Raw genomic sequence first — 24,201 nt, 5'->3', positions numbered from 1 at the left:
ATGGAATGGAAGAGCACCAGTAAGCCAGTGATGCAGCCGCCGTAATAGGGTTAGAGGCAGAGAATCCCATTGGAGAGATGGGAACCGGCCAGGCAGAGACGGCAAGGGTGGTTCGTCGCTCCAATGCCTTTCTGTTCACCTTCACACCCCTGGGCCAGACTACACTCAATCATAGGACCTACTGAAGAGATGAGTCTTCAATAAAGACTTAAAGGTCGAGACCGAGTCTGCGTCTCTGACAAGGATAGGCAGACCATTCCATAAAATTGGAGCTCTATAGGAAAAGAGCCCTGCCTCCAGCTGTTTGCTTATAAATTCTAGGGACAGTAAGGAGGCCTGCGTCTTGTGACCGTAGCGTACGTGTAGGTATGTACAGCAGGACCAAATCGTAAAGGTAGGTAGGACCAAGCCCATGTAATGCTTTGTAGGTTAGCAGTAAAACCTTGAAGAGGCTAGCACTGGAGTAATATGATCACATTTTTTGGTTCTAGTCCAGATTCTAGCAGCAGTGTTTAGCACTAACTGAAGTTTATTTAGTGCTTTATCTGGGTAGCCGGAAAGTAGAGCATTGTCAATTCTATATTAGACTACTACAAAAGCATGGATTCATTTTTCAGCATAATTTTTGGACAAAGTTTCTGATTTTTGCAATGTATCGAAGATGGAAAAAAGCTGTCCTTGAAATATTCTTGATATGTTTGTCAAAAGAGATCGGGGTCCAGAGTAACGCCGAGGTTCTTCAGTTTTATTTGAGCTGACTATACAACCGTCAAGATTAATTGTCAGATCCAACAGAAGATCTGTTTCTTGGGACCGAGAACTAGCATCTCTGTTTTGTCCGAGTTTAAAAGTAAAACATTTGTTGCCGTCCACTTTCTTATGTCTGAAACGCAGGCTTCCAGGGTGGGTAATTTTTGGGCTTTATCATGTTTCATCGAAATGTACGGCTGTGTGTCGTCCGCAAAGCAGTGAAAGTTAACATTGTTTCCAAATGACATCACCAAGAGATAAAATAATAGTGGACCTAAAATGGAACCTTGAGGAACACCAAAATTTACACTTGATTTGTCAGAGGACAAACCATCCACAGAGAGAAACTGATATCTTTCCGACAGATAAGATCTAAACCAGGCCAGAACTTGTCCGTGTAGACCAATTTGGGTTTCCAATCTCTCCAAAAGAATGTGGTGATCGACGGTATCAAAAGCAGCACTAAGGTCTAGGAGCACGAGGACAGATGCAGAGCCTTGGTCTGACGCCATTAAAAGGTAATTTACCACCTTTACGAGTGCAGTCTCAGTGCTATGATGGGGTCTAAAACCAGACTGAAGTGTTTCATATATATTGTCTTCAGGAAGGCAGTGAGTTGCTGTGCAACAGCTTTTTCTAAAATTTGAGAGGAATGGGAGATTCAATAAGGCCAATAGTTTTTTTTTTTTTTTTCTGGGTCAAGGTTTGTCTTTTTCAAGAGGCTTTATTACGGCCACTTTTAGTGAGTTTGGTACATATCCGGTGGATAGGGAGCCATTTTTTTTTTTTCAACATAGGAGGGCCAAGCACAGGAAGCAGCTCTTTCAGTAGTTTAGTTGGAATAGGGTCCAGTATGCAGCTTGAATGTTTAGAGGCCAAGACTATTTTCATCAATGTGTCAAGAGATATAGTATTAAAAAACTTGAGTGTCTCTCTTGATCATATGTCCTGGCAGTGTTGTGCAGACTCAGGACAACTGAGCTTTGGAGAAATACGCAGATTTACAGAGGAGTCTAATGATCATGATCTTTTCGTCAAAGAAGTGTGCTCTTCAAGGATGAATCACGGTTTTAACTGTACCGGGCAGATGCTAGACAGTGTGTTTGGTTTGTGTGGGCGAGCGGTTTGCTCATGTCAGCGTTGTGAATAGAGTGCCCCATAGTGGTGGTGTGGTTATGGTATGGGCAGGCATAAACTGCGGACAATCTATGGATTTCCAGCTATGTGAGATCCATAGATTAGGGCCAAATTAATGTATTTCTATTAACTGATATCCTTATATGAACTGTAACTCAGTAAAATCTTTGAAATTGTTGCATGTTGTGTTTATATTTTTTGTTCAGTGTATATCAAAAATGTACTTTATTTTTTAATGAATATTACTAACCGATTAAACTAATTTTGGCCAAGGGATCCACGGAATAAATGTAGGGTGTAATACAATGTAATATTATTAATTTACAATATATGTTCTTAACCCTGGGCAACATGGGCCTGGGAGGCTCACGGGAATATTGGTATTTACAGTTCTCCACCAATTATAAAAAAAATGTCAACTCAATACTTGTATTCCCCCTCCCATTTTTTTATTTATTTTTTTATATGAATTTACCATAATTTTAGCTTTTAAACTGCTAAGTTTTCTCTCTTGCAGGATATTAGCTTTAAAACTGCAACAACAAAATCTCTTTGCCACATGACAATCTGTAGAATTTCAGGAAATTAGCTTAAACCGCTAAATGTTCTCTCCGATGCCAAGAGATGGGCCTTTCAAATCTTCCTTCCATGGGCCTGAGACTTGCGTTGTCTGGCCATTCACTGGCCGAAGTCATAGTGAAACTCCTTGTATGCTATTGTTATCTCACTAGAGTTGTGTTCAGATTGTGGGGGATCCCTGATGAATTTGCTAATATAAGGGGTCCATGGCCCCAAAAAGTTTGAGAACCCCTGATTTAACCTATTGCTGTGCATACTTTTGCACTTTACTCATTTGCTAATCGAATAGCATTGTAGCATCTAAACCCTTTTTATTCAAGTGGATTTAATTTAGAGCCCATGTCGATAAGCTTTGCAGAGCTACCCATGGCGTTACCTCCCACCCATCCTTTTATTTTGCATTTAGAAAAGACAACCCCATCCTATGAACCTAAACGTCACTCTTGTCCTTTCAGCTCTTTTGTTCAGCTCCGTGAGATTGAGAGGTTGGCCAAAGATTTTCTGGTGTACTCATCAGTGTGGTGCAGGGAGACATCAGAGGTAAGAGCCGTGGCTGCTCTTGATTGCAAATTCTACCAGATTATGTAGTGAGTCATTCACGGCACTGGATGGCTCCAGCAAAAACCTTGGTGACAGACTCCTCACTGAAGTAACTAAACACCCCACTGCCGTGCTTTCTGAAGGTTAGCAGGATTCATAGTCAATGGTGCACTAATGTCAATACTCAGTATTCAAATACAGGGTGAAAAACTAGCTGGATGGATGACAGGAAAAGGTGGTGGACACGGGCTGCTTTTACAAAGTGACATTCATGTGTTTGTTTACAAAGACCTTATGCGTAAAGTACCAGTTTTTATTTTCATCATACCAGTTACTCTTTATTAATGCAGCCACACACAACACCTCTGATCTGAAGCCTTACACACAATCTATCTGATACTCATCGAGCCAACATCAATATGTTACGTGCAATACTATTGCAGGCATTGCCATAGACCTGCAGGGTCTTCAGACTTGAGTCGCCTCAAAAACAGTTAGTTAGAGCGTACAGTATGTCTGATACTGAAATAATGTGTGTACAGGCCACTGGGCTCTGGTATAAAACATGGTAAATTATCCCACACCACCACCAACAACCATAATGCAATCACAATAACCCCCCACTAGATGGTAGGTGTTTTCCAGTCTCAAGAGTAACAACCCCAACCCTTTTCTCTCAGTACAGAATAGCCTATACACCATCCCCCACTTAGACCCACACACCCTTCTACTTCTAGTGTGATGAAGGCCTCTCAACATCTGTTTTCAATAACTGGTCACCCTTGACTCCACACAAAATGCACTTACATGGACCTAACAGTTAATGAAGACATCAGCAGCAAAAGACACAGCCATTTCACACTTAACTCTTTAGTTTTTTTTATTACCATACACAACCAATTGCTTTCATGGTATATTAAGCGCTACTATTATCATGCTCAACTTTTGCATGTATGTCATATTTAAACACAGGTTCCCATCACAAAGCCAACTGTTGGCAAGACTGGGCATAACAGACTTGTGCTGTGAATGTTAGTTAAACTGAGCAGGAATTAATGGTTGAGGGTGCTATTCTTCGAGCTGGTACAAATGATTTGAATTCGACAAGATTTCTCAGCCTCTTAAATGTGGAACTTGTTCTATGCTGGGCCATAGGCCAAAGGGTGATTCATACCTACCTACCCAGACATAAACCTCAACAGTCACTGGACTTTGGACAGAAATGTGCTGAGACTTGTTACATGTACAGTGCACTTTGGGTTCTTTGTCATCTGCAGCACACAAAACATTAGTGGCAGTGCAGTCAGACTGTGTAGATGAGAGTCGAAAGGTGTTTCCCCCATGTACTACTTGTATTGATTTTGTTAATATTATTTTTAGAGTGGAAAGGTGCTTTTTTTTTAACCCTGTCAGCAAAGCGGGTGACAATTAGTTGGGATGTATGCACATTCATGTGTGTTAGTTTCTTTTTTTTCTTTTAAACCTAGGACTGATTTACACTGTTAATCTTTTTTTTAATCCCTTTTTCTTAAGAATTACTGTTTCAGTAGAGGGAGGTGGGGTAAGAGAGCGGGGTGGGGTGAAGGGGAGAGAGCCGGGGGGGGGGGTGACTGGAACCAATAGCGTGCAACATCCTGCTAATATAAAGAAAAAAAAAAGAAAAAAACGACTCTTGAAAAACAAGAGCAGGGGAACCAAGCTGAGGTAACTCGCCGGGTCTGTAGGAAGAATCCTGACAGCAGAAATCGGGGAAACGAATGAGAAAGCAATCGATCACAGCCTATTGATTACCAAATTGTCTTTCTATTTAAACGTTGATTAAAGTACACAGATGGTAAGTGCTTCTCGCCCATTTCTCGCGTTTCTTGTACAGAGATGGCTAGCTAGCGACAGCATACCCTCTCTTCCCCCTCCCTCTCCTTTTGTGATGAGGTGATGTCCACTCGATGCTAACTCGCTAGCTACCAAGGTTGCTAGCCATCTATTCCGTTTTTTGGTGGAATGACTCATGTTTAGCCTGCTGTTCTGTTTTTAAATAGCGTTACATTGCACGTTTTTGCCCTATCTTATTGCACTGTGCCAACTTGCCATCTCAATTTTTTTTGTTGCACGCTAATTAATCAATCCGGCATTGTGCAGCTACCCAGCATTTCACTCAAAATGAGCTTATCTCAAACGATACATATTTACTGGTTACGTTAGCTTGCGAGCTAGCGCAATAGCGGAGCACTATTCTCACTGGTTGAGGCTTTGTTTTATGTTTTGCCTCAAGTGAAGCTATAAACAGTCATATTGTCTGTCATGTTTTAGGATAAAGTGCACTTGTTTAACTTTAGTTTTATCATTCTGATGTAGAATCAGAAGGAAATGTGCACTGTCTATCGCCTTTGTTGGTTTTCTGAACAGATTGTGGCTGTGCATAGTATAAATGTTTTTATTTTTACCATTTTATGAAGTTAACGCCTGCCAATCATATACATCACCCAGTTTGGCTTCAGAAGCGCTCTCTGGCTGGCTGATGACAATCTTAATGTCTACGTACTGTTATTACCTAATCATGCCAGCCATTATTTGGTGCACAGAACCTGGCGTCTCTCCCCTGTTACATAAAGGGCTGTGGAGGGGATTCTGGTGTGGTAGGCGCACGGCGGTTGTTAGAACTGGAAGGCAATGAGGAGACGGCATCATTGCAAGCCAACGCTGTGTCATGGTGAACGGTATTAGCCTAGAAATGCATCAATTATATCATATATTGATTTATTGTAACACCCCTGTGAATTATCTGGCTCCCTGCGAGCTCATGACAGTAGCAGCATGGCCCAGCACTAGCAGAGTGGGTAAAGTACCTGTTTCAAATGGTGTTCTCTTCCATTCCCGCATAATGTTCTCCAAGTTGAGACCTTGGAGAACACATTTACAGCGCTATCTGCGGTCTTGCCAGACCAGCTCTCTATCAAATCAAGACGCCGATCTCCATAATTACTGCCTTGGCATATGATCATTTTCGTTTACCGCCACTTTGTGGGTACAGACTGGGGATATGTAGTTGTGCTGTCTAATTTTGGCCCAGTGTTTGCCGAGGTTTGACACATGGTTTGAAGACAGATTTACGTCAATGCTGGCGGATTTGTGGGGCAAGCTTCTGTGGCGAGACGTTTGTTCTGAGTGATTGACTTAAGCGCGGAGAGAAGCTGGTTTCACTGTCTACGTTGAACGTGCCAAGACTGTCTGCTTGTATTGACACCTAGGCTGCATTGAGAATTGCACCTGCTGTTTCCTTGAAACATTTCCATTGTACAGCCATATGCACCATTTGCCCAATGACTTGTCAAAGACACATACTGCCTCTGTCTGTCAGAGTGGAGGGGAGGCTTTGGTCACAAAGTCAAATGTGTTCATTAAATTACTTTCAGGTCTAATTGAAGTAACCATACAGTGCACATGTTTCCTTTATACAACTATGGGAAATGTTTACACTTGTTTTTGAGTGAACAGCTCCAAATGCACTTCATTGAGCTTTCCTCCATAGCTGGCGGGTCCTCATGGTGTCAGATTATTTTTACAGACGGTCACAGAGATGGTCTGTTGGGATGGTGTAGATGACAGTACCTTACTACAGTCATTGGACAGGGAGTGCAAAAAGAGAACGGTCAGGTGCTGTATGTTTTAGGTGCAGATCAATGGAGGTTGTGAGTGGGAGATGCAGCCAGCTGTTGTGTGCTAGATAGAAGAGGACTATGAATGAGGAAAGGTAGGTAGCCATAGCTGAAAGGTAGGTAGCCATAGCTGAAAGGTAGGTAGCCATAGCTGAAAGGTAGGTAGCCATAGCTGAAAGGTAGGTAGCCATAGCTGAAAGGTAGGTAGCCATAGCTGAAAGGTAGGTAGCCATAGCGGCCCAGTTGGTTATGGCCATTTTAGCTAGCCTAATGGTGCAGTTAAATTATTCATAGTTTTTGAAACCCTGACTTAGACTGACATATCATTGAACAATAGCCTGACCTAAGATAAACTAAGACATGGCATAATGACAAATGCCATTCCCTTGTAGATTACGTTTTAAAAATTAATATTTTTTGAAACATTTGATTCAGTCATTATGTAGCGCACTTGGGTAGAAGTCCAAAATATAGTTAACAAGCAATGAACCATGGTCAGGGAAATAAACATGTCAGAAGTAATCCAATAATCATTGTTTTTAATGCCCTGGAGGGATGTAAGACTTCATTCACATAGCATTATGGGATTTATCCCAGCCATTTCCGCCCCAAACTTTTCCGCTCATGTCTTTATTATTGTGACATGGAAGCCTCTTGAAAACAAACTTCCTAAATGGCACTAACGGTTCATTGTGTTGTTTACACCTGCTCTATTGTATCGTTGCTTGTTGTGAATAAACGTTTTTTTAGATGCAAACTCAAGACGTTTAAACGTTTCCATCGGTTAGATAACCCTCCTATTGGCTGCTCTTACAACCTAGTACCAAGCAATTGCAGTCACATTGGGAGGGCCCAAGGACGAACTGTGCACACTGCCCAGTAAAAAAATTCAACATTTTCCACAGCAACCTCGCCTCACGTGAGAATGACAGCAGCAAAGTGTCTACATGTGCAGTATATACTGTGGGCGTCCTGGTTTACTGAAGAATGCCTACTGCATCACACACCACCCACTTTTCATATCTTGGGACGTGTAGGCTTAAAAGTTCATGCTTTTGTCTCCTGCCTCTGCTGTCACACAGCCTGACACAACAGGCAAAGGGGGCAGAAGGTATCTTGCGCTGTAGTTGTAAAATCTCCCATGTTTTGTGAAATTCCAATGGAATGGTAGACTTCAGATTTGCATGTGTTTTGGTCAACGCGATGGGACCTGTCTTCCATGAATTCCTGTCCCTCCACAGGCTTTGGTTGCGCAACCTTCTCTTCTCTGTGCGATACGTCGTATCAGTTCTGAGGTTTGACGCTGAGGGCTGTTTTTTGAGTGACTTCATTAAATGCACGATCAGCGGCTTCTCGCTGGGTCCCTACATGCTAAAGTCAATAGAGAACAATATTGTTAATGGCTGACCTCGAGCCAAAGGTTGTGGGTTCAAATCTCAGATGAAACATTTCTCATTCACCTTTTTGAGATGGGATGTCTGTAAAATGTTTAGTTTTGCCAGTGGGAATGTGTAAAAGCTGAGAGTAGATGTTATTCAGAGGTGTTCCTTAGACAATCCTGACCCCTGTTTTTCAGTCTCAGCTGTTGCCTCCCTAGACAGGTTTCACGTCTGTGATTATGGCATTGAGGCTCTCTGTCACTAGTCGTATAAGGACAACCTCTCTCTCCGCAGCCTCACAGGAAATGGCCTCCCCTGACGTGTGCAAGTGAAGAAAGACTTGTCAACTGACAGAGGTTGGAAAGAAACTTGCTAATTTAGTGGTTTTACAGCCTCGATACTGCTTCACTTATTTGTTAGCTGAGGCTTGTTCATTGGACATGGTGGCCTTGTTTCAGATCCACCTGTGACCAGAAACATCCACTGACTTTCCCTTCTCACCCCAGAACCATCAATCTCTAGCTAGTTAGCTGTGAAATCGCCTTAACATACTGCACTATCAATTTACACCATGTTCAACCTGCAGATCGATGTGCCTCAGAGTGGAGACTGACATTGACAACGGCAGATAAACAGTGCAAAAGTTGTCCATGTTATGTCAATGGGCCATACGTCCGATTCTGGGACAAGGAGTGACTGGGAGTCTTTTTGGCTCCAGTAAAAAAATAAAAAATGAATTGGCACGACTGGCTCGTTTGAGAGGAGACATCCTCCCGAATTTTGAAATCGGACATGTATGATGTTTTCGTAATCTAAAAGTCGTATTCCTATTAACTTCCAGTGTAGTGAGACTTTATCACTGCTACGTCATACCAGACGGATTTCTGCCTGCTTGAACGCCATCAACTCTGATGCATATGAAAACATGAAATGATCCAGGGAATCGATAGAACATCACTCGGGTCACAAATATCAAATTGTATTTGTCACATGCGCCGAATACAACAGGTGTAGACCTTACAGTGAAATGCTTACTTATGAGCCCCCAACCAACAGTGCGGTTTAAATAAAATAAAAAAATACAGATAACAAAACTAACAAGTAAAGCGCAGCAGTAAAATAACAATAGCGAGACTATATACAGGGGGGTACTGGTACGGAGTCAATGTGCGGGGGCACCGGTTAGTTGAGGTAATATGTACATGTAGGTAGAGTTATTAAAGTGACTATGCATAGGAGATAACAGTGTAAAAGAGGGGGGGCAATGCAAGTAGTCTGGGTAGCCATTTAATTAGGTGTTCAGGAGTCTAATGACTTAGGGGTAGAAGCTGTTTAGAAGCCTCTTGGACCTAGACTTGACGCTCCGGTACCGCTTTCTGTTCTCTGCTACTGCACAGTCTATGACTAGTGTGGCTGGACTCTTTGACCATTTTTAGGGGCTTCCTCTGACACCGCCTGGTATAGAGGTCCTGGATGGCAGGAAGCTTTGCCCCGGTGATGTACTGGGCCATACACACTACCCTCTGTAGTGCTTTGCGGTCATAGGCCCGAGCAGTTGCCATACCAGGCAGTGATGCAACCAGTCAGGATGCTCTCTGGTGCAGCTGTAGAACCTTTTGAGGACCCCGTGCCAAATCTTTTCAGTCTCCTGAGGGGGAATAGGTTTTGTCGTGCCCTCTTCACGACTGTCTTGGTGTACTTGGACCATGTTAGTTTGTTGTTGATGTGGACACCAAGGAACTTGAAGCTCTCGACCTGCTTAACTGCAGCCCCGTCGACGAGAACCGGGGGTGTGCACGGTTCCCCTTTTCCTGTTGTCCACAATCATCTCCTTTTGTCTTGATCACGTTGAGGGAGAGGTTGTCCTGGCACCACACGGCTAGGTCTCTGACCTTCTCCCTATAGGCTGTCTCACTGTTGTCAGTGATCAGGCCTACCAATGTTGTGGCATCGGCATATTTAATAGTGGTGTTGGAGTCGTCCCTGGCCACGCAGTCATGAGTGAACAGGGAGTACTGGAGGGGACTGAGCACGCACCCTTGAGGGGCCCCTGTGTTGAGTTTCATTTTGGCGGAGGTGTTACCTACCCTTATTACCTGGGGGCGGCCCGTCAGGAAGTCCAGGATCCAGTTGCAGAGGGAGGTGTTTAGTCCCAGGGTCCTTAGCTTATTGATGAGCTTTGAGGGCACTATGGTATTGAACGCTGAGCTGTAGTCAATGAATAGCATTCTTTTGTCCAGGTGGGAACGGGCGGTGTGGAGTGCAATAGAGATTGCGCCATCTGTTGGGCCGGTATGCAAATTGGAGTGGGTCTAGGGTTTCTGGAATAATGGTGTTGATAATGGTGTTGTCGTTCAAAGCACTTCATGGCTACAGACATGAGTGCTACGGGTCGATAGTCATTTAGGCAAGTGTAACAGGGTTGGTTATGTTTCCACTTGCCTCTAAAGAAATGTGTATTTAATGTTCAAGCATTCTTATTGGTTGGTTCAACTCTGATGACAATAAGGTGTGTTGTGATTGGCCCCGCTTGCAGATAGGGGGAGATCGCAAACGTCAGGTCTTCCCAGTATGAAAATGTGATGCAAGGGATTTTGCCATCAATATCATTAAGCCCTGCACAACTAACGTGCTGTTTCCTATTTAACCTCTCTAGGCTAGGCGGGACGAATTCGTCCCACCTACGTAACAGCCACTGCCAGCCTGTGGCGCGATTTTCAAAACCTTAAAAATCCTATTACTTCAATTTGTCAAACATATGACTATTTTACAGCCATTTAAAGACAAGACTCTCGTTAATCTAACCACACTGTCCGATTTCAAAAAGGCTTTACAACGAAAGCTAAACATTAGATTATGTCAGCAGAGTACCAAGCCAGAAATAATCAGACACCCATTTTTCAAGCCAGCATATAATGTCACCAAAACCCAGAAGACAGCTAAATGCAGCACTCACCTTTGATGATCTTCATCAGATGACAACCCTAGGACATTATGTTATACAATACATGCATGTTTTGTTCAATCAAGTTCATATTTATATCAAAAACCAGCTTTTTACATTAGCATGTGACGTTCAGAACTAGCATACCCCCCGCAAACTTCCGGGGAATTCGCTAACATTTTACTAAATTACTCACGATAAACGTTCACAAAAAGCATAACAATTATTTTAAGAATTATAGATACAGACCTCCTCTATGCACTCGATATGTCCGATTTTAAAATAGCTTTTTGGTGAAAGCACATTTTGCAATATTCTAAGTACATAGCCCAGGCATCACGGGCTCGCTATTTAGACACCCGGCAAGTTTAGCACTCACCATAATCATATTTACTATTATAAAAGTTTGATTACCTTTTGTTGTCTTCGTCAGAATGCACACCCAGGACTGCTACTTCAATAACAAATGTTGGTTTGGTCCAAAATAATCCATCGTTATATCCGAATAGCGGCGTTTTGTTCGTGCGTTCCAGACACTATCCGAAATAGTAAAGAAGTGTCGCGCGCATGGCGCAATTCGTGACAATAAAATTCTAAGTATTCCATTACCGTACTTCGAAGCATGTCAACCGCTGTTTAAAATCAATTTTTACGACATTTTTCTCATAGAAAAGCGATAATATTCCGACAGGGAATCTCCTTTTCGGCAAACAGAGGAAAAAATCCCAAAGGCGGGGGCGGTCGGGGTCACGCGCATAAGCCAGTGTCCCTTGATCGGCCACTTGAGAAAGGCGATAATGTGTTTCAGCCTGGGGCTGGAATGACGACATTCTGTTTTTTCCCGGGCTCTGAGCGACTATGGACGACGTGGGAAGTGTCACGTTAGAGCAGAGATCCTTAGTAAATGATAGAGATGGAAAAGAAGTTCAAGAAATGGTCAGACAGGCCACTTCCTGTAAAGGAATCTCTCAGGTTTTGACCTGCCATTTGAGTTCTGTTATACTCACAGACACCATTCAAACAGTTTTAGAAAATTTAGGGTGTTTTCTATCCATATGTAATAAGTATATGCATATTCTAGTTACTGGGTAGGAGTGGTAACCAGATTAAATCGGGTATGTTTTTTATCCAGCCGTGTCAATACTGCCCCCTATCCTAAACAGGTTAACAGAAATAAATGATGCTCAACTGGGACCACTGGCTGCTGTGATTTATTAGGAGAAAACACAACGTAAGAAGAGTACGATATACATCTGTTATATAAGTTACCTTGGTGTTCTTGGGCACAGGCACTATGCTGGTCTGCTTAAAACATGTTGGTATTACAGACTCGGACAGGGAGAGGTTGAAAATGTCAGTGAAGACACTTGCCAGTTGGTCAGCGCATGCTCGCAGTACACATCCTAGTAATCTGTCTGGCCATGCGGCCTTGTGAATGTTGACCTGTCTAAAGGTCTTACTCACATCAGCTGCAGAGAGCATGATCAGTCTTCTGGAACAGCTGGTGCTCTCATGCATGTTTCAGTGCCATTTGCCTCGCAGCGAGCATAAAGTACTTTAGCTCGTGTCACTGGGCAGCTCTCGACTGCTTCCCTTTGTAGTCTGTAATGGTTTGAAAGCCCTGCCACACCTTATGACCGTCAGAGCCGGTGTACTACGATTTAATCTTAGTCCTGTATTGACGCTTTGCCTGTTTGATGGTTCGTCGGAGGGCATTGCAGGATTTCTTATAAGCTTCCTGGGTTAGAGTCCCACTCCTTGAAAGTGGCAGCTTTAGCTCAGTGCGGATGTTGCCTGTAATCCATGGCTTCAGGTTGGGGTATGTACGTACGGTCACTGTGGGGACGACGTCATTGATGCACTTATTGATGAAGCCAATGGCTGATCTAGTGTACTCCTCAATGCCATTGGAGAAATCCCGGAACATATTCCAGTCTGTGCTAGCAAAACAGTCCTGTAGCTTAGCATCTGCTTCATCTGACCACTTAAAATTTTTATTGATCTAGTCACTGGTGCTTTCTGAAATTTTTTCCCTCTGGTTGCACATTTAACATGCTGAAAGAAATTGGTAAGACGGATTTAAGTTTCCCTGCGTTAAAGTCCCCGGTTACTAGGAGCGCCGCCTCTGGTTGAGCGTTTTCCTTGTTTGCTTATGACGGAATACAGCTCATTCAATGCTGTCTTAGTGCCAGCATCAGTCTGTGGTGGTATGTAAATAGCTACGGTAGTGTGGTCTACAGCTTATCATGAGATGCTCTACCTCAGGCAAGCATTCGCTCGAGACTTCCTTAGATATCGTGCACCAGCTGTTATTAACAAAAACTCATAGTCCGACGCCGCTGTTCTATCCTGCCGGTACAGCGTATAACCTGCCAGCTGTATGTTGATGGTGTCGTCGTTCAGCCACTACTCCTTGAAGTATAAGATGTTAGTTTTTAATATCCGGTTGGTAGTTTAATCTTCAGCGTAACTCCATTTTATTCTCCAAAGATTGCATGTTTGCTAGCAGAATGGAAGGAAGTGGGGGTTTATTCGATTGTCTACAAATTCTCAGAAGACAGTCCGCCCTTTGGCCACGTTCTCTGCCTCTTCACGCAAATCACGGGGATCTGGGCCTGTTCCAGAGAAAGCAGAAAATTGTATGCGTCGGGCTTGTCAGACACGTTAAAGGAAAAAAGGATTCTGCCTGTCCATGCTGAGTAATCGCGGTCCTGATGTCCAGTTCTTTTCGGTCATAAGAGACTAGTGGGAACATTGTGTACAAAATAATTTTCAAACGAGCAAAAAAAACACAATTTGGTTGGGGGGGGGGGGGGGGATGTATAACGTCTACCATTGTTTTCATGGCTCCGTTCAGCCATTCTGAATATAACGTTCAGAATGGGTGGCCCTTTAACAGGCTGATATAGTCGTAGTGCATTTTTACTGTTTATTTTCTATCCCTCTGTCTCAAGGGCTGCAGGTCAGTGTTCTAAAAATAAGATGTGCAGAGAGACTAACTGAAATGAATGGCCACTGACTACTTTTAACATCTTGGGTCAGTTTCACTATGTGTACGTTACCATAAGAACACTGGGTGATCTCTCACTGTGTGTTTGTCACACAGCCTGGGGTGAAAAGTTTACTTAACTTACCAGCACCAAGTCCCTTAGCCTTTCTACTCTAGATGGAAACATTGATGTCCCATGACTGTTAATATTCCTGTCTGTAGCTGTAACCGTTCTAAAAGGGGCAGATTTAGGCTAGTTATCTCTGTATAAACATACCCAAATATTGGACAGAGGTCTGGTTTATGCTTTCTAACGCTGACCGTTTCAAAGTGGTAAATGGAATTCATAGATGATGCATACCCGTGCAAGCAGGCACTTGACGCTCCGAACCCTTCCCTCAATACTTTTATTAGGGAAGAGCTAGCCCCAGTGTGGATTCCCTGGGCCTGAACAGACATCCCCTGGTGAAGGCCTCTTACTTCGAGGCAGGATGCAGTCACCCCCAGACCCCCTGCCATTGTTGGGGTGGTCTGAGCTTCAGGGGAATAGGCAATGGGATTTGTCATTGTAATGAGATCAGGAGCTCCTCTTCAGAGAGGGAGAGTCTCAACCTGATCTGACTGTGGGTGCAGCACAGCAGGGCCTAACTCTTCAAATGGAAGAATCTCACATACATGAAACTCAAACAGAGATGCGGTGTCTCTCTTCCACCTAGTGTGAATAAATGACAGGTAAGAGACTGAATATTAATGCTAAAGGTGGGAGTCTGATCTAGCAAAATCAGTGAAGTGCTCTTTTCTCTCTAGCTGGAGACTTTAGTAAGTGGTTCCAACTTCAAACTAATCTAAATGGGTACACCAAATTGTAAGTGAATTACCATGTGTTAATCTAATTGGCAGCCTGCATCTAGCCTACTGTTTTTGAGCACCTTTTAGTTGTGTGCGCAGTTGGCACACCACAATGTTCATGTTGTCCCTCTGTCCTTCTCACCATTTAAGGAGAGGTTTGGTCTGTGCACAGATCATTCCTTGTGGTAGTTATCTGCTGTAATCAGCCTGTGCTCTAAGCCCAGTGGGGTGGCAGTTAGCTGTAGCAGGCTCCCCACAGGGACTCTTAGTCTGTGTCGTCACTACTTCCTGCCACAGCGTAATTCTTTGGTCGGCAGTCAGTGGCATGTCTTCATGTACAAATAAGGCAAAAGAAGACAGATGGCACCAGCCATGTAGACGCCTTCCAGGACTGAATGTGTGCTTGCCTGCCATGGTATCTATTCCTGTTTTCATTATCTTTTAGTGGTTATGGCAATTCTGGGCTGCAGTTTTATCTTGTGCAGCCTGAATTGGTGATGAACTTTGCTGTAAGGTACTGTACGTTGCATACTGTGCTAAAACAGGAAACCATTGCCTTTTTTGAAGCAGTTTATTTATCTTATGAAATATGAAGCTCCTGTTGAGTGTTACTCATGGTTGCTCTCCTGTTGCAACAGGAAGTGAGTTTACCATGCAGCCAACCAAGCAGTGCACCTTGTACCCTACCCAAATATGAGAATGAAGGAGACTTGGTGAGGAGGAAGATGGTCAGGATGGCGATTGCATCTACAGGAAGTTGCAGTCCTTCCATCAGACATGCCTTAGTTTGTGAGAACGGAAACACCCCAGCTTCCTCAGTCATTCAGTTTAAAGATATCTGACCTGATTTTCACATCAGGGTTCAGTAGTGAGTGGGTGACAGTTAAGCCAAAGCAAAAATTACTAATATGATCATTTCAATTTAATAGAATACCAATTGGATTCCCAAAGTCTCTGTGGTAACTATCATCTGTTCACATGCTAGATGATGTGTAAGGGCTTTTGGGGAGCTCTTCTTTGACCCTAATGGCTGCCAGTTGTGAAGTGCAACATGATTGAATCAGTGGCTGATGGGTTTCGCTCTCAACCGCTTGTAACAGCTCATTATTTCAGTTTAATGGAGTTTTTCTGGCCGTTCTAACTGAGCAGACCCAATGAGGAGCTGGATTTGTAGTGAACAACCCATATCCCTGTGGATCAGCGCTCTGTGTCCACTCCCCTTCAATGTGTGTGAATGTAGCCTAAATGTCCCCCTTTCTGCTGCACAGGCTTCATGAAAGGGCTGTAGCGAGAATATGGGGGTGCACAGTTGTCTCTCAAATGAGGAGCCCCCCCTCTGACTACTACCACCAATCTCCTGACATAACAGTCAGGGTTTAGATGTCTGCAGTGGACTTTCCCAGAGAGCAGTCTGGCCTGCACACAAGCGTACACAGCCTTTTCAGTGCGTCTGCCTGAACTCGTGTGTCTATGTGTCGGTCTGTCTGCTAATTGACCTGCTAGTCCAGCTTCAGGGCGTGGACGTCAATGTGGAGAAATTGCTGAAGCCTGTCGGTCACATAGTTTTGAAGTATAGTTCTTCACCAGGTGTGTTTGGAGCCAGGTGTGACAGCTGAGACCTAGGCGCCTTTGACCAATTGCTTGACCCATGTCTGCCCTGTGGACGTTCAGACTTTTGTGACCTAGTTTCAAACCGACTGTAAGCAACTCCACAATGATCTGCTAGGTCAACATGTGTTAGCAATATGGCAGACAATATGATACCTGTCCTGCCCTCATGGGTTTTGACAGGGAGTCCGTGCCAACAGTAGGTTCTAGGAGTTCATGTTTGTGTATGTTGAAAGTAACTTGTTTGTGTACGGTGTAATGCAGTTGTCATGATAGGAATGAGTGTTCAGGGTCTCTCTGTAGAGACAAGTTGAAGCAGGAAGTCCATGGATGTTTGTCAGAGTAGGGCTTTGGAGCCACGTGTAGAGAAATGAGACAGGCCTCCATTACATAAGGCCTTTAGTTCTATAGACCTGAATGGTGCTCTCTGTTAAGGCCAAGCTCTCACACTCAACTGTTGTAAGGTTCGTGAACAAATGGGTTTTTTATTGACTCGAAGTTGTACATCAGAATTCCAGATTAGTGATGTAGTGTAACACTGGCATTGGTTGCTTTCTTAAACCATTGTGCTGTGTGCAAGTCGAGAGCATCCTAAGGATGTCCGTAATATCACACTTGGGGTTAATATTTGAAATGGTTGTGCTACCCTATGATTGTGTTCAGTGTACCTACTCGCATGTCCAGACAGAAGGTAGCTGACCTGCCCTCTGGGGAGTACAGTACACTGACAGATGGAGCTGTCGGGAGGGAGAGAGCGGGAGTGTGGAAACTACTGGGATGAGAGGGATATTATGGACATGGTATTGTCAATATAACAGGGGAAATCCTGAATGCTTAGACTTCTGTTGTAATAACACTAAATAGGAAAGTACTGAGGTTTACTCATTTTATTCCAGGACAACAGAAATGCCCCTGAAGATAAACCTGTCCAGCGCTCCAAAGTAAATATACCTCCATTATCACTCCCCCCTCCTCCTTTGTCCCGGTTTCAACCCAGTAGGACATTATCTTTTAATCACTATCCTTCTCCATTACCTGTCTGTCTGGCCCAGTGTCTCACCTAGAGGTCGACCGAATATGTTTTTAACGCCGATACCGATTATTGGAGGACCAAAAAAAGCCAATGCCGATTAAAAAATAAAAAAAATCATTAAAAAATATATATATATATATATCAATTGTCACTACAAATAAATAAAAACATTTTTATATATATAAATGTTTTTATTTATTTGTAGTGACAATTACAACAATACTGAATGAACACTTATTTTAACTTAATATAACACATCAATAAAATCAATTTAGCCTCAAATAAATAATGAACCATGTTCAATTTGGTTTAAATAATGCAAAAACAAAGTGTTGGAGAAGGAAGTAGAAGTGCAATATGTGCCATGTAAGAAAGCTAACGTTTAAGTTCCTTGCTCAGAACATGAGAACATATGAAAGCTGGTGGTTCCTTTTAACATGAGTCTTCAATATTCCCAGGTAAGAAGTTTTAGGTTGTAGTTATTATAGAAATTGTAGGACTATTTCTCTCTGTACGATTTGTATTTCATATACCTTTGACTATTGGATGTTCTTCTAGGCACTTTAGTATTGCCAGTGTAACAGTATAGCTTCCGTCCCTCTCCTCGCTCTTACCTGGGCTCGAACCAGGAACACATCGACAACAGCCACCCTCGAAGCAGCGTTACCCACGTAGAGGAAGGGGAAGCAACTACTCCAAGTCTCGGAGCGAGTGACGTTTGAAACGCTATTAGCGCGCACCCGCTAACTAGCTAGCCATTTCACATCGGTTACACCAGCCTAATATTGGGAGTTGATAGGTTTGAAGTCATAAACAGCACAATGCATTGCGAAGAGCTGCTGGCAAAACGCACAAAAGTGCTGTTTGAATGAATGCTTACGAGCCTGCTGCTGCCTACCATCGTTCAGTCAGACTGCTCTATCAAATCATAGACTTAATTATAATATAATAACACACAGAAACACGAGCCTTAGGTCATTAATCTGGTCGAATCCGGAAACTATCTTCTCGAAAACAAAACGTTTTTCCTTTCAGTGAAATACGGAACGGTTATGTATTTTATCTAACGGGTGGCATCCCTAAGTCTAAATATTCCTGTTACATTGCACAACCTTCAATGGTATGTCATAATTACGTAAAATTCTGGCAAATTAGTTTGCAACGAGCCAGGCAATGAACGCAAGAGCAGTGACACAATTTCATGTTAGCAGGCAATATTAACTAAATATGCAGGTTTAAATCTACTTGTGTATTGATTTTAAAGAAAGGCATTGATGTTTATGGTTAGGTACATTGATGTAACAACAGTGCTTTTTTCGCAAATGCGCTTGTTAAATCATCACCCGTTTGTCGAAGTAGGCTGTGATTCGATGAGAAATTAACAGGCACCGCATCGATTATATGCAACGCAGGACACGTTAGATAAACTAGTAATATCATCAACCATGTGTAGTTAACTAGTGATTATGTTAAGATTGATCGTTTTTTATAAGATAAGTTTAATGCTAGCTAGCAACTTACCTTGGCTTCTTGCTGCCCTCGCGTAACAGGTAGTCAGCCTGCCATGCAGGCTCCTCGTGGAGTGCAATGTAAGGCAGGTGGTTAGAGCATTGGACTAGTAACCAGAAGGTTGCAAAAACGAATCCCCCCTGAACAAGGCAGTTAACCACCGTTCCTAGGCCGTCATTGAAAATAAGAATGTGTTCTTAATCTGACTTGCCTAGTTCAATAAAGGTGTAAAAAAATATAAAACGGTGGCCAAAAATACCGATTGTTATAAAAACCTGAAATTGGCCCTAATTAATCGGCCATTCCGATTAATCGGTCGACCTCTAGTCTCACCCTACTGACCTTTACTCAGATGACATTTAAACGTCACCCGTAATGGCACTACAGTTTATATACCAGTATATGTTTTCACATACACTCAACAGCAACTCATTTCGATAGATTTGTTATAAACTGAACAAATTGAGATGATGCTTCATTTATCCATTGAAACACATGTTTGAAGTCATAGTAACGGTGTGGTTTTTGTTCATGTGCGTAGTCCTTCAGCTTCAAGACACCGAGGGAGGTGTGCTCGTCATGTGAGAAGACCGTCTACCCCATGGAGAGATTGGTGGCTAACAACCTAATATTCCACTCGGCCTGTTTCTGCTGCAAACACTGCAACACCAAACTCAGGTGAGACTCTCGCACTCACTCACTCCATATCAGACTGTGTTGTTCTTTTGTTTATATTCTGCCCCTCCCTCCCTGCAGCCTGGGCACATTTGCTGCCCTTTCGGGTGATTTCTACTGCAAGCCGCACTTCCAGCAGCTCTTCAAGAGCAAAGGCAACTATGATGAGGGCTTTGGCCGCAAGCAGCACAAGGAGCTTTGGACCTCCAAGGAGGGCGAGAACATAACAAAGACTGCGTAGCCACGCCTGTCTGTGTCCCAACCGTTCTCCCACGGGAAAGGCTATACGGACACTCCTGACCTGCAAACCGACTTTTATTTTCAGAATTGGTAAAGGTCAGGGTTAGTTTTAGATTTTGGGTAGTTTTGCAGGTCAGCAGTATCCTCCTGGTATTTCCCATCTCATCCCCAAAGCTGCCTCTTCTCCACCTCCAACATGTCATGAGGGGTGCGGTCAACGCTCCTGTACGCTCGCTCCACATCACGGAAGACAGACACATGACCGGCCAGTCACGCCCCCTGTCGCTTGACATTTTATTTAGTAGGGTGTTTATTCCTTTCATTTGGTTTTAGTATCATTTTTATTTTACATTTGCTCTTTTGAAATTGTTGATTGTGACCAAACTGCTTATTCACAAACCAGTGGTATGTTTTTGCTGTCCTTTTGAGGACTACATTAACATTTGTTTTCTTGTTTATTTTTCGGATAAATTTGCACCCTTTTGAAGCAACAGGCGCAAGGACCGTATGCTCAGGTGAACATATGGTTAGAGAAGCTGGAGTTCACTCTAAGCTGTAGAGCATACTCAGGTCAACCATACTGAGCTAGGTTCATTAGCAAGTTTGTACTATTTTATGACCTCTTTTTAGTTCCATATAGTCAATTAAATCTAACACCAATTTTAAAGACCAGTCCTCTGCATTGCGGTAGCACTGGCGGAAGACAATTTGTGAGTTTGTCAGGGTTCACTTATCTGAGAAACAAACACGGTACTGTAAAACTGTCACACGTTCTCTCTCTCTCTCTCTGGGTACATTTAGTTGAATTCTGTCTTATTGTTCAAATGTTTTTTTGCTCCTATGATCTGAATGGCTGCTAGGGTTCGGTTCTGCATGTTTGTCCTGTACGAGTCTTAGCTGTATTACCTTTGGTCTGTACTGCCCTCCTGTGTTCTGGATGACTTTTTAAAAAACGAATCTGCTTCATTGACTCTTAATCTCACTTTACTGGTTTTAAAATGCACTCTTTGCTCTTATTTGCTGGGTTTGACTGTCGTGCGATAAGTTGATCTCACTCGTAGAGGCTTTTTTGTCTTTATTCTGAAAATGACAAGTATCGCATAGGTGTTTGTACATAGCTTGTGCTTAGTGAACATATCGCACTATACTGTGCACATATGACCATGCATGTTAACCAGACAAGTCAATGTTAGATTGACAGGGAACATAGCCTAACAGGAAACCACAACTGTCACGCTAATATCCCCTTCTGCTTCCTGTCCATGCAGAGCTGTCTGTTCATGTACTAAATTGGGCCAAGTTGGTGTGTAAAACTAAGCGGGACTTTCGGATCTTTCAAGACAACTGTGAACTCTGGTGGGGGAACAATGTCAAATCCTGATGTCTGTGATCTGCCAGTTGGGAAAGTCGGCATTAGAAAGAGGCCAGAGTTCCTGACGCAGAATTATGAGTTGGATGACCGTCTGAAGAAAAAAAAAAAAATCCCATCAGCTTTTTTCATTTTTCTGAGTTCCCTGTTGTCTTGAATGCTCGAAAGTCTGAGAATTCCGTGTTCTGAATGTGGCAGAAATTCACATATGACTGGGATGTACTGACGGGGCCACAAGTGAAATCGTATAATGTAAAAAAAAAAATATATATATATATATATATATATTATCGTGCTTCTCCAGTGACATCTCATCTGCCAACATAAATGTTTTTTTGATAAATACCTCATGGCTTTCTTGTCTCGACTGCATCACATGATTCTGAGCAGAGGTGGTGGATTTGTGAAGGTGGTTCCCTTCAGGCTGTTTACCATTGGGGGGGGGGGACAAATTGCCAGTTTGTCTGCTGAACAGGGTGGATCTCCCATCGACACCAATGTGATAGATAGCAGCTGGGTCTGGTCTACTTTATTGACTAATGTAACCAGAAAGATAGAGTGGGATGTCTCGCTGCTTCTTCATCTCTGATTTTGAGCTCCAGGACCTAGTACTATATGAGGGGTGGACGCTAACAGGGAATGTTGTTGGTCCTGGGGCATGTTCAGGGGAATTCCTACGCAGTGAGTAAAGCCCAGGCCTACAGTGCCCTGAACCTCAGTAGTGCCTCCTGGTGGGAGAAGAGAGGTAGGAAATGCTTGAGTCAGTTCAGCCAGACCCAGTAAAGGCTTGAGATATTACATATCACACAATTGTCAATAAACATGTTTGCCCCCAGTAATTTCTTCTGTATAGCTTTTACTCACTTTTTAAGATGTGGGCGTGGCCTCGGGATGAAACGGTTGTGCTACAGGTATTTGGAGGTTGAAACGTTCTAAAGCGACACCTGCTTTGGCCAACCAACTCAATAGACAAGATTTCTATTTTCTTCATTCTTGCTTTAGAATGAGACTAAAGCCATTGAATTACATCATTTGTGAGGTATTCAATGCCACAACACTTGAATGACACAATGTATATTGTGACGGAAAGTTTACTGTGAATTATAAACTAGGTGTTTCGAGCCCTGAATGCTGATTGGCTGAAGGCTGTGGTATATCAGACCGCGTACCACGGGTAGGAAAAATTATTTATTTTTACTGATCTAATTACATTGGAAACCACTTTATAATAGCAATAAGGCGCCTTGGGGGTTTGTGCTATGTTGGGCATATACCTCACCTCGGGCTTCATTGTTTAATTAGAGCATGCTCTGCAGAATAGAAAATAAAACATGTTACTTTTTGATAAGTAAAGCCTTAGAAATAAATGGCAAAAACCATGGCCTAATATTATTGCTTTTTCAAAACAGTTTTTATTTGTTATTTTTTTTCAGTGCACATACCTTCCTTTCTCCCTGTTCCAGCCTATCCCCTGTGAATGAAAATAATCTTTCTGCTTGTTTTCCACTTAGTCCGTGTGGTGGATATGAGTGGCTTCACTCAGCCAGAAGTTTATTTACCCGCTCATCCTCCACTCTCTCCTGAATGCTTTTCATTTTTTCATTACATTTCCTCAAGTTGTAAAGTTATCTATTTGTTTTTAAGATTTTGTAACGGTCCTCGAGACCACCCAGAATGCTTTGTAACCAAGAACATCATATCAAATAACACTGTGTCCATATCGTCTGTTATGTGTGAGGAGTGTGCCAAGGTACAATGGCGTTATCCTGTGAATAAACTTTCTTTGTATAGAGAAACGAACAAAAAGAAAGAAGGTGCACTTCCATACTGGTGCCAGGAGGCTCAGGTCTCTGAGAGCTGTGTGACTGTGTGTGTTCTGCGAGTCATGTAGTTGTGTGCAAAATTGGATGTAGACTTAACATTTATTTTTCAATGCAGGTGTCACTGTTGTCAAAATGTAAATGTATGCATTTAAAAACAAAAACATTCTGTATAACTTGACCTGTGGATGGTGGCCTTACAAGCAAAAGGACGTTTTGGCTCTTACTCGTCTTTCACCTCTACTCTCCTCTCTTCTTCTTTTGGATTATTACTCCAGTTAAATTGTGTTGTAGAAGAACATGATTATAGATAATGTGATTTGTGTCCCCTCCCTCCCTCCCCACCCACACATACACAATCAAATGTATTTTGTTTGATCATTTTCTTTCAGTAGTTTATTTACATTTTTTACATGCTTTTGGAAAAATAAATGAAGATGCTGGTGTTAAGTGAGGTGGTTGTCTTTTATTACATGAGTAAAGGCAGTGCATATTTCATATTTGATACTCGTCATTTGTTGGGTAAATAGTAGGCCTTTTTAATGAAATGTATAGGAGCTAGTGTGTTTATTATATACTGTTATAGACTCTTTCAGATGCTCGACAACAGGAGTTGTTTTAGTTCAAGGTACCTGAAGAAAACAGAATAGAGCATCGATATTGTCTCCTACTGGTATAGATGTGTTATCTTAATTCGACCAGTTCCCTCACAGCAGGAAAATAATCCTGCAGCAACAGGACATTTTTATTATTAAGTGGATGATAATGAGTGGACATTTTTTGTAGGGGTTGATACAGATATAGGATCTTAATTTGATCACCCTGTTGGAGGAGAAATTTTAAACCTATAGTGTATTTGAGATTTTAAATGGATTCTGAAGTTTGTAATTTCCACTTTGAAATTTCAGCCTTGATTTGACATTACATTTTTCATAAGGGAAAATCAAGGCTGAAATTTCACAGTGGAAATGACAAACTTAAGAATCCTTATAAAATCTCAAATACACTACACATTTTAAATGTATCCCCCCGACAGGGTGATCAAATTAAGATCCTACATCTGTATCAACCCCTACAAAAATGTCCATTAATTATAATCCACATAATTCACATTTCCTGTTGAT

General features: G+C 42.5%; 1 protein-coding gene across 2 annotated transcripts; it reads left to right on the top strand.

The window, feature by feature from the left end:
• Window positions 1–4,613: 4,613 nt before the first annotated feature.
• Window positions 4,614–23,527, top strand: limd2 (LIM domain containing 2). 2 transcript variants are annotated; one of them, XM_014193951.3, is made up of 4 exons: window positions 4,614–4,840; window positions 17,328–17,372; window positions 19,515–19,651; window positions 19,730–23,527. In XM_014193951.3, exons 1-4 carry the CDS (start codon window positions 4,838–4,840, stop codon window positions 19,887–19,889), a joined length of 345 nt encoding a protein of 114 aa, XP_014049426.1. In that variant the 5' UTR covers window positions 4,614–4,837; the 3' UTR covers window positions 19,890–23,527. The 2 variants fall into 2 exon arrangements, with proteins under 2 accessions (XP_014049426.1, XP_014049427.1); XM_014193952.3 differs by lacking the exon at window positions 17,328–17,372 and having other exon boundaries at window positions 4,665–4,840.
• The last annotated feature ends 674 nt before the right edge of the window (window positions 23,528–24,201 follow it).

Source organism: Salmo salar, chromosome 03 (genome assembly GCF_965601325.2).
Source record: "Salmo salar chromosome 03, fSalSal1, whole genome shotgun sequence".
In the NCBI taxonomy this organism is placed as follows: domain Eukaryota; kingdom Metazoa; phylum Chordata; class Actinopteri; order Salmoniformes; family Salmonidae; genus Salmo; species Salmo salar.
Note: the sequence above shows the minus strand (reverse complement) of the source record. Positions and strands in the feature narration are given on the sequence as shown.

Bases quoted from the DNA above. Each gene is read 5' to 3' on its own strand.
- limd2 (XM_014193951.3), top strand. The intron at 17,373-19,514 runs GTAAATATACCT...TCATGTGCGTAG, and splicing joins AACCTGTCCAGCGCTCCAAA to TCCTTCAGCTTCAAGACACC. The intron at 19,652-19,729 runs GTGAGACTCTCG...CCCTCCCTGCAG, and splicing joins CACTGCAACACCAAACTCAG to CCTGGGCACATTTGCTGCCC.